The 10281-nt window shown below is 42.9% G+C and overlaps 1 protein-coding gene across 1 annotated transcript in view; it reads right to left on the bottom strand.

Annotated features, from left to right (window-relative positions):
• Positions 1 to 7344, bottom strand: part of RBL1 (retinoblastoma-like 1) — a 27367-nt gene extending 20023 nt beyond the window's left edge. The window contains exons 1-7 of the mRNA XM_009329331.1: positions 7146 to 7344; positions 5771 to 5835; positions 5550 to 5678; positions 5253 to 5413; positions 4450 to 4499; positions 3297 to 3483; positions 1647 to 1813 (exon numbers count right to left, since the gene is read on the bottom strand). Of these exons, the coding sequence (XP_009327606.1) occupies positions 1647 to 1813; positions 3297 to 3483; positions 4450 to 4499; positions 5253 to 5413; positions 5550 to 5678; positions 5771 to 5835; positions 7146 to 7324 (938 nt within the window). The 5' untranslated portion in view covers positions 7325 to 7344. The remainder of the gene's footprint in view (positions 1 to 1646; positions 1814 to 3296; positions 3484 to 4449; positions 4500 to 5252; positions 5414 to 5549; positions 5679 to 5770; positions 5836 to 7145) is intronic.
• Positions 7345 to 10281: the final 2937 nt, after the last annotated feature.

The following is a 10281-nucleotide window of genomic DNA, read 5'->3' as shown; positions in this document are numbered from 1 at the left end:
TTTTCTTGTTGCCCTTGATGTCCCTGGCCAGATTTAATTCTATCAGGGCTTTAGCTTTCCTAACCTGATCCCTGGTTGCTTGGACAATTTCTCAGTATTCTTCCCAGGCTACCTGTCCTTGCTTCCACCCTCTGTAGGCTTCCTTTTTGTGTTTGAGTTTGTCCAGGAGCTCCTGTTCATCCATGCAGGCCTCCTGGTGTTTTTGCCTGACTTCCTCTTTGTTGGGATGCATCACTCCTGAGCTTGGAGAAGGTGATCCTTGAATATTACCCAGCTTTCTTGGGCCCCTCTTCCCTCCAGGGCTTTGTCCCATGGCACTCTACCAAGCAGATCCCTGAAGAGGCCAAAGTCTGCTCTCCTGAAGGCCAGGGTAGTGAGCTTGCTGTGCGCCCTCCTTGGTGCCCTAAGGATCTTGAACTCCACCCTTTCGTGATCACTGCAGCCCAGGCTGCCCTTGAGCTTCACATTCCCCACCAGCCCCTCCTTGTTGGTGAGAACAAGGTCCAGCATAGCACCTCTCCTCGTTGGCTCCTCTACCACTTGGAGAAGGAAGTTATTGACGCGTTCCAGGAACCTCCCGGATACTGGAGATATCTGGAGACCTTACACCATAATACAGCAAGGCCTTAATTTGCATGGATGTTAGGCAAACACCCAACAGCTTTACAGGTATTTACTATTAAATTATTGCTTTTTATGAGATATGAAGCAACACTGATCTACCTTTTACTGATAAACTATTTTGTTTATACTCATCTGCTTATGCACCAACATTTTCACATGCATTTCACTACAGCCAGTATGCGGTCATGCATCCAGGAGCCAAAAATATAGGTTGATTTATATAACTGGGACTCCATCCTAGAAAAAGTGATCATGAAAGACTGGGGTTGTGTTCAGTAGTCACTTATTATGATTTCCCAGTATCATCCAGCAGCTATAAGGGCTGAGCGAGAGGCTCTTGACTAGGAATGCTCTAACTCCTGCTGGGACGCCTGCCCTAGGACAGACATCACAGCTCAGGGAGGAAACCGATAAGCTGAAGCATGCTCAGGGAACGGCCACCAGAACAACTAGAGAAGTGCAAAACATGGCTGCTGCTATACAAGAGATCAGCATCGACAATAATTAGGGTGACTGCTAGGCTTATATATATACTATAAAGTTAGATTAAGATATCCTGAAGTAGTATGAAGGAGAAATGGGGAGCCTTTAGGCTGCTTTTAGTCTTATCTTCCCAACTCTTTAAGGCAAAGATTATAGCTTGTTGACTCTAACATCTCCCTGCTCCCCCAAAACCTCTGCCAACATAGTTGGCCATACTTGTTTAAAATTTAAAAAAATCAAACGAACAAAAAGTATTTCACTTTCCAGCAAACAGCTAAATTAACATTAGCAAAAACTGAAGCCACATTAACACAATGGTCGTGACAAGACGGAAGGAGTGCGTGTGTGTTCACCTATCCTTCTCCAGAAGATGAGATCATCTAGAAAACCGAAGATCTTTCAACTAGAAATAATACAGAAACACAGACAAAAATATTCTGCACCAAACAAAAAAAGTCAAATTTGAGCAAGAAAGCAGTCACAAGCATGAAAAGATGAGTTTCTGTTTGTATGAGAGCAGCTGCACTGGATGTACTTACTCAAAAATAGTCAGAAGTTGTTCACTCGGTGCATTTTTCAATCCAGCCACAATGTTCTGCAACCGGCTCACACTTTGTGTTGCTGAAGCAACAGGAGTGATGACAGCTTCCTTTTCTCGTAGGTATCTTCTTCCAGTCAGTGGAGTTGAAGGTGCAAATGACCTTTTCTGTCAGAGAAAAATAATAAATAAAATCAGTCAACAGAACTGTTTCAGAAAACTTTCGAATGAGCATTTCCTGCAAAATCACTCCAAAGATTAAAATGACAACACTAGTACATTACCTGAAGGCTGCCATCAAACCTGTGATCTCAGAACTGACTAAAAATTAGTTAAAAGTTCTCACAGCACTCCATAAATACAAAATATAACAAATCTTCAGGCAGACTAAAATTAACTCGAAGTTGTTTTTTTTTAAATAAAATATAGGAAAATGAGACTTTAAATCTTAAAGCCTGTAAATTTTTAAGCTCACTTGAACATTGAAAAATACAGGGCAAGAAAGAGAAAGCATATGCTTCCATTCTGCGTTAGTTGGGTGACACAAGGAGTATGTGGCGGAGCTGCCTAGGAGAGGGTCACAAGAAAACGTTCTTTGGCAAAGGCTGTCCTGGTGGACCTAGAGCCTCCCCTTAACCAAAGAATGATGTAGCACTAAGCAGATGGAGCTGTGTCTACTGCACTTGCCTATTTGTATCCTGCTTTCTGAAAGTGATGCTATAAAGTATTTGGTTTTGAATTATTACAACAGACTACATTTTGAAGACACAAGGCAAATAATGAGGAAAGGTTAAGCCTGCAGTCAGTATGCATAAATACCAATGAGGTCATTATTATACTACGGAAACTGAAGCTCAAAATTGATAAACTCATTCCAAACCCCTGTCTTTAATTTGCCTGAATGTGAAATACAGTTATATTTGGGAGAAAAAGCTAAGCCATGTGATTAATTTACACCGGCACTAGTATCTTGTAATAAGTATTCTTAATTTTTAATTGACATGTAAATCAAACAGCATGTGGTTCTTTCACATAGCCAGCACCTTTTTTTCCCCTTATCCAAGTTTAAAAAGTAATCAATCAAGTGTTTTCCCACATGCCAACTTCATTAAATACATTTTACATTTTTAAACACAGTGAAACATGAACTCTGTTTATAGGCTACTTTTTGTAATGAAGAGTTAGACTTTGGTGGGTTTTGGGTCTTGAATGTTATTTTCCATAGAATAGTACACAAGTTGACTTTTCCTGTCCTAAAAAAGGAAATATCGGGGAAAAAAAATAAATTCATCCAGTGTAAAGGTTTCATGGTATTCTTATGGGGTATAAATGAAGTTTGAACAAAACCATAAGACCTATATATTTAGATCTTAACTACTTATTCATCTTTCTTGGATAAAAACAGACTACACTCATGAAAGTGCTCTCATCCTGTTTACGGAATTGTTATTTACTAAACTCCACAGTAAAGATGACATCACCATTTCTCCTCAGCAAGGCAGCATCCACTGAAGCCTGCAAATGGCATTCAGCGTCTTCCTCTCAGGAAGAAGTTCAAGAAATTCAGTCACCTCAGTGATTCAAATAGCGTACAAGGATGGAAAAACTTGAAGGAGTACTTCAAGTGAGATCAACATGTTAAATGAATCACCTTTTCAAAATGCTGCTGAAGATGACACTCCACATGAGCTCTTGCTGCTGTTTTCCCTACTGGCATGTCTGCAGGAAACTTTCGAGGAGTGCCAATTTCTTCTTCAGCATCAGCTCCTAGGAAAACTCTCTCGTCGAAGTCACCCACTGTCAGAACGTACTCTTCATACTCTTTATTCAGTGCTTTGCTGAAAGAGAAGCCCAGGTTTTTTATCAAAGATTAAACTGCTGAAGAAACAAAAAAGGTGCCAGTGGAGCAAAGGTGCAAAACCAAAACCAACATGCGTTCAAAGCGCTTAATGCTTTCAGCAGCAGTGCTGCTTGTAACCAAAACTTCACTACCCCAAGCAATCTGGCTGCAGTCGTCCCTGCCTTCCTTCGTACTTAAAACCTCCCCTTTTTAAGTAGAAATACTAAGAGAAGTTCACTGCTTCAAGTAGATCACAGCAATACCGTTTTACATCTAAATGTGAGTGTTATCTACATTGTTAAAACAATTGAGTCTTTGCTCAAAATTAGCTAGCAAACTAACAAGTTAAAACCTCACCTTCCAAAAACAAATTATTAGGTATTTTTGGAAAAGGCAAAAAACCCTTAAAGGGATCCAGAACAACGCAGCTGCTGTTCATATTTTGCATTTAAATTAGCTTTCAGAAGTGAAATTTAAAAAGTTTCTGAAACAACTATACTTGCCTCCCACAGAAACGCTCTACCTCTTTTTTGTGGTTTTGCAATTGCTGCTTCTTTTTCTTTTGATTCTTCTGTTGCATTCACAGATTTATACACTCAGCTGGAGACTGATAAATGAATCTAAAGACTTCCCTACTCAGGTATAATATTTGAGGAGTGTACAGAAACACATCCCTGAACTTCAGAGTCAAGGTTTTGATTTGCATTAGATTACTCAAAGGTTACAGTTGCCAGAAAATAAGGGCAAGCACCATAAAACCTGACATCAAGGAAGAAACTCTGCAGCTGACCCCCTGACATTTGACACATCTCAGATCCAAAAGCTTTTCAGCCAGATAGCAGCTTTGATTGTCAAATAATTAAAAAACGTTAGTTATGGTAAGATAAAGAGATTTCGCATGCAAAGGCCTGTATTTTAGAAATTAAACCAAACCCCATGATTAAGAACATAAGCTGTGACTTACTTATTTTCTGTAAAATTGCAAAGATCCAACAGACATTCTCCTTTTAAGATCTAAGAATAAAAAGCAGAAATATCTTGCGTAATAAAATCAAAACTGTTCCAACTCTAACAGTGTGAGGGCATGATGGTTTTAGCCAAAAAGGAAATAAGATTTAGGAGCATAACCGGACTTTTTTTTGCCTAGACCAAAGGACTACAATGCCATTAGCAAGACAAACAGATGAGGACAAAGCCCAATTCTATCCAAGCTCTAGATGAACGCACTCTTCAGAAACAGTACTGCTATTTAACAGCTGTTCCATTGGCGGGTTAGGGGCTGATCTGATGAACGACTACACAGAAACTTCCACAGAGCTTGGAAAAAATCTCCAGGATCAAAACCAGACAGAACAATTTGTACACCTGCAACCTCAACCTCTTCCTTCCAAAGCATTTTGCTGAACTCCAAGACAAGCAGTAGGACCTGCACTATCGTGACAGTTACCCATAAAATTATTTCACAATGAGATTACTTTTTTGCCTGAAGAAAACATTATCGTCCACAATTCAGTTTCACACTGCCAAGAAAGGAAAGCAAAGATGCCCCACCAACATAAAAAGCCAAAACACAGGGGACCTCACAGCACACATCATTAAAAGTGAGCGTAAATTCTGCTCCTGCTAAAATACATACAAAGAAAACCTGACCCAGCCCAAGTTCATTTGCCTGTTAGGACACTTTCCTACAGAACCTGCAGGATTTAAATGGTCTCGAGGCCATTCACCTGAGCACCACCATGCATTCTTAAAACTAGTAAGATGTACCTTCCTATCAAATAGTTTTGAAATGTATGGTTTAAAGTAGTGTTCCTTTATTCCTTTTGCTTCTACTAAAAGCCCGTCATGCAGCTCACATAGTGTGGCAATGATGCAAGGAGGATCTTCAGAGGCTTTGATCTCTGTCGCGTGGAAGTCCGCTGGTAAGCCTGAGACCAAGGCAGGAGGGGGGCAGGGCGGGGGGGAGGGGAGGGGGAGAAAAAAGACAACCAACCTTCAACTTCATTTAAAAAGAAACAAGAGAACAAAGCGTATTTGATTTTAAATAATCTGTCCCCACCGTACCTTTAAACGATGGATTTAGCAAATCTCTTCTATTTGGACACAAAAGGGCATTTGCAAAAATCAGGTCCAAGCAGCACAGAAGCAAATGATAGGAATTTACTAAATCGTCTCCAATCATACGGAAATTACCTTTAAGAGACAGCATATCACGTCAAGCAACACAAAAGAAGTTCATAACTCAGAACGCATACAAACCATGCAGCCAAAAAAAGCAAGCCTACCCTTAGTGTACACAAAGAGAGTCCAGCAGAAGTTGAAGAGATCTTTAACACCGCATGGCACCCGTCTATCAGTGAGGAAAAGGGGGGAGAAGTCAGTCTTCAGTTCCAGGAAGCTGAAGCTTGTTTTACAGTAAGAATTTCATTCCATTTCCTTGCTCCAAGTAACAGTCAGAGCCGTTGTCTATCGTAATGTCACACTAAGGCACAATCTAAGCTACACGTCCTTATTTCAGCTTTCACCAACCGACAGTCTCCTACCTCGCTCCACGGAGCATTTCGCACAGGTTCCCTGACCTCCTGACCCTTTTTTGAGCTAATGGCTGCCTTTGGCCCGTGACCCTGGACACTCTGTTTTGCGGGTGTCACATCTCTAACAGAATCCTCCCGCAGCTGCAGGCGGTGAGACGCCAAGGGCTTATATAAATTCCAGTGACAGTTTTTCCTAAGTATTTTACTAAAGCATCAGTCATCCCTTCAAAATATGCAACTACAGCTTGTATTACAGCTCATCTGCTGAATCGTGTTTGGAGCAGAGATTATCCAAAACCACGGAGCTGGAAGTATCCTTTCTACCTGTAGACGTGGAGCTATGCTGGAGCGTTTTACCAGAACAATTATCCCCCCCATCACATCCTGAGGACACGTGTGAGCTGGCAGAAGTACCTTGCACAGACCCAGCTCGGCGCCCTCATCATTAAGGCTACACTCTCACTATAAAAGCTACCACAGAGACAGCCGCGCAGTCGGCAGGGAACACGGGCAAGCTCCTTTAATTAAGGCAGAAGTTCTGTGTGCGTCTGGAAGACGACACCACCAGTTACTAAGTTTGTCATAAAAATGAGCGCATCCCCTGTAACTTTCTTCCATTTGCGTGTTACCACTCATCTGGAAATCACGTTAAAAATCCAGTAATGCGGACGTCACTGTGGATGCAGCGGCGCTCTGTACGGAGGGATTATGTCACGATACCAACTACCTCAGCCAGTACTTTCCCCAAGACAAAATACCCCTGTTCTACTTAAGTTATTTCTGCTAAATGTTTTAAGTGTCGGTCTCGCTGTATCCCAGGTTAATCCATCTCACCGCACCTCTCCCCACCGCACACAAACATTCTCACTAGGGGCCCGTTCCTGCACGTTACAGTGAACTGCGCAAGCAGCCACCGGACGCAAAGCTCTGCTGATACGAGCCGCACCCCATCAAGATTAGGGAAGTTTCTGTATTTGCTACATTTCGGAATCAAGGCCGCAAAGAGGCCCTATCGCTTCGGAACTTTACATAACTTTTTAAAGCACAGACAGTGATCTTAATTTTCATAAATCTGTATTAGGTATAGCCCTTTCCAGGGAAAAGTTACATTAAATCTCAAAAATACCTCTGTTTCCTGCTTCGCTGTGATTTAGAAGTTTCTTCGTAAGGGTTTTGAAATATATCCAAAAATATTGGTTCAAACTTTTTGAAAATCACAGTTGACACTTCAAAGTTTCTCTCCAGCCTCTCCACTCGCTCTCGGAATTCCTGTGGTAGATTTGACATGTCCATCCACTTCTTCATTTTGCTGAAAAACTGAATTAAGCTAAAAAGAAAAAAGAAAAGTCTGCTTTATTTTGAGCTGTAACTAACTTCCTTTGTTCTGAATTTTTTAGAAAGCCAAAATGCAACATATTTACTCCTTAATGACTAATTTGATTAATATATAGGTTTACCATTTACTTTGATAGACTCCCAAACTGTATATATCGTAAGCTTTTCGCCTGTTATCACTTTGGTCTTTCTCCCTGACTCTCTTTAAGGCACAGGCATGGAAACACTGATTTTATTTAAAGGCTGCCAGCATAGCTGTGTCAGCTAGGGGAGGGGTAGAAAGGAAAGAGCACGCGCAGCTCTGCGTGCGTCAAGGGGGAGGCAGGAAAGGCAGCAAAACCACAGACAAGGGCCTATGCCTATCAAAGTTACCTACCCAAAAACCCGTTAATTGTAGGTGTAATTACACTGGCACCCCCCCTCTGGCACTTCAGCTGAGAACAGGTCTTAAAGGGGAACGCGAAACATTCCGAGCTCTGTCGTCTCGGGCCGGAGCTACAGCGGCAAGGGGAGCTGCCTGCCAGAAAGCCCCTGCGGCGCGGAAATATTTGTGTGATCGCACACTTCTGTGCTCCCAGCACACCGTACGACACAGCCGTCAACACGGCATCTAGCGATTTGGGCCAAGTCCCGAGTCTTACCTGGATCGCTAACAGAACATTCAGAGCTCTTGTTTGCGTTTCAATTAACTACAAAAAGGGGTTCCCTGACCTCCTGACCCTTTTTTGAGCTAATGGCTGCCTTTGGCCCGTGACCCTGGACACTCTGTTTTGCAGGTGTCACATCTCTAACAGAATCCTCCCGCAGCTGCAGGCGGTGAGACGCCAAGGGCTTATATAAATTCCAGTGACAGTTTTTCCTAAGTATTTTACTAAAGCATCAGTCATCCCTTCAAAATATGCAACTACAGCTTGTATTACAGCTCATCTGCTGAATCGTGTTTGGAGCAGAGATTATCCAAAACCACGGAGCTGGAAGTATCCTTTCTACCTGTAGACGTGGAGCTATGCTGGAGCGTTTTACCAGAACAATTATCCCCCCCATCACATCCTGAGGACACGTGTGAGCTGGCAGAAGTACCTTGCACAGACCCAGCTCGGCGCCCTCATCATTAAGGCTACACTCTCACTATAAAAGCTACCACAGAGACAGCCGCGCAGTCGGCAGGGAACACGGGCAAGCTCCTTTAATTAAGGCAGAAGTTCTGTGTGCGTCTGGAAGACGACACCACCAGTTACTAAGTTTGTCATAAAAATGAGCGCATCCCCTGTAACTTTCTTCCATTTGCGTGTTACCACTCATCTGGAAATCACGTTAAAAATCCAGTAATGCGGACGTCACTGTGGATGCAGCGGCGCTCTGTACGGAGGGATTATGTCACGATACCAACTACCTCAGCCAGTACTTTCCCCAAGACAAAATACCCCTGTTCTACTTAAGTTATTTCTGCTAAATGTTTTAAGTGTCGGTCTCGCTGTATCCCAGGTTAATCCATCTCACCGCACCTCTCCCCACCGCACACAAACATTCTCACTAGGGGCCCGTTCCTGCACGTTACAGTGAACTGCGCAAGCAGCCACCGGACGCAAAGCTCTGCTGATACGAGCCGCACCCCATCAAGATTAGGGAAGTTTCTGTATTTGCTACATTTCGGAATCAAGGCCGCAAAGAGGCCCTATCGCTTCGGAACTTTACATAACTTTTTAAAGCACAGACAGTGACCTTAATTTTCATAAATCTGTATTAGGTATAGCCCTTTCCAGGGAAAAGTTACATTAAATCTCAAAAATACCTCTGTTTCCTGCTTCGCTGTGATTTAGAAGTTTCTTCGTAAGGGTTTTGAAATATATCCAAAAATATTGGTTCAAACTTTTTGAAAATCACAGTTGACACTTCAAAGTTTCTCTCCAGCCTCTCCACTCGCTCTCGGAATTCCTGTGGTAGATTTGACATGTCCATCCACTTCTTCATTTTGCTGAAAAACTGAATTAAGCTAAAAAGAAAAAAGAAAAGTCTGCTTTATTTTGAGCTGTAACTAACTTCCTTTGTTCTGAATTTTTTAGAAAGCCAAAATGCAACATATTTACTCCTTAATGACTAATTTGATTAATATATAGGTTTACCATTTACTTTGATAGACTCCCAAACTGTATATATCGTAAGCTTTTCGCCTGTTATCACTTTGGTCTTTCTCCCTGACTCTCTTTAAGGCACAGGCATGGAAACACTGATTTTATTTAAAGGCTGCCAGCATAGCTGTGTCAGCTAGGGGAGGGGTAGAAAGGAAAGAGCACGCGCAGCTCTGCGTGCGTCAAGGGGGAGGCAGGAAAGGCAGCAAAACCACAGACAAGGGCCTATGCCTATCAAAGTTACCTACCCAAAAACCCGTTAATTGTAGGTGTAATTACACTGGCACCCCCCCTCTGGCACTTCAGCTGAGAACAGGTCTTAAAGGGGAACGCGAAACATTCCGAGCTCTGTCGTCTCGGGCCGGAGCTATAGCGGCAAGGGGAGCTGCCTGCCAGAAAGCCCCTGCGGCGCGGAAATATTTGTGTGATCGCACACTTCTGTGCTCCCAGCACACCGTACGACACAGCCGTCAACACGGCATCTAGCGATTTGGGCCAAGTCCCGAGTCTTACCTGGATCGCTAACAGAACATTCAGAGCTCTTGTTTGCGTTTCAATTAACTACAAAAAGGAAAAGAAACAACCGGCGCGGGTGGAACAATTCCTGACCCGACGTGGGTGGTTTTTCAAAGGCTCGAAGTTGAAAATTGCATATTTGCATCCTACTTCCACTTCCAACAAAAGAGGGTTTACGGCTTTTATACCGTTACCTCGGGACAGGCAGTTTGCGGCGCCTGGAGCCGCGAGAGAAGGGGCGGGCACCCCAGCCAGCAGCTGCAGCCGAAGCAGCGAGCCACC

Source organism: Pygoscelis adeliae, unplaced genomic scaffold, assembly GCF_000699105.1.
Source record: "Pygoscelis adeliae isolate BGI_AS28 unplaced genomic scaffold, ASM69910v1 Scaffold407, whole genome shotgun sequence".
Taxonomy (NCBI): domain Eukaryota; kingdom Metazoa; phylum Chordata; class Aves; order Sphenisciformes; family Spheniscidae; genus Pygoscelis; species Pygoscelis adeliae.
This window is presented reverse-complemented; position numbering and strand designations above follow the sequence as displayed.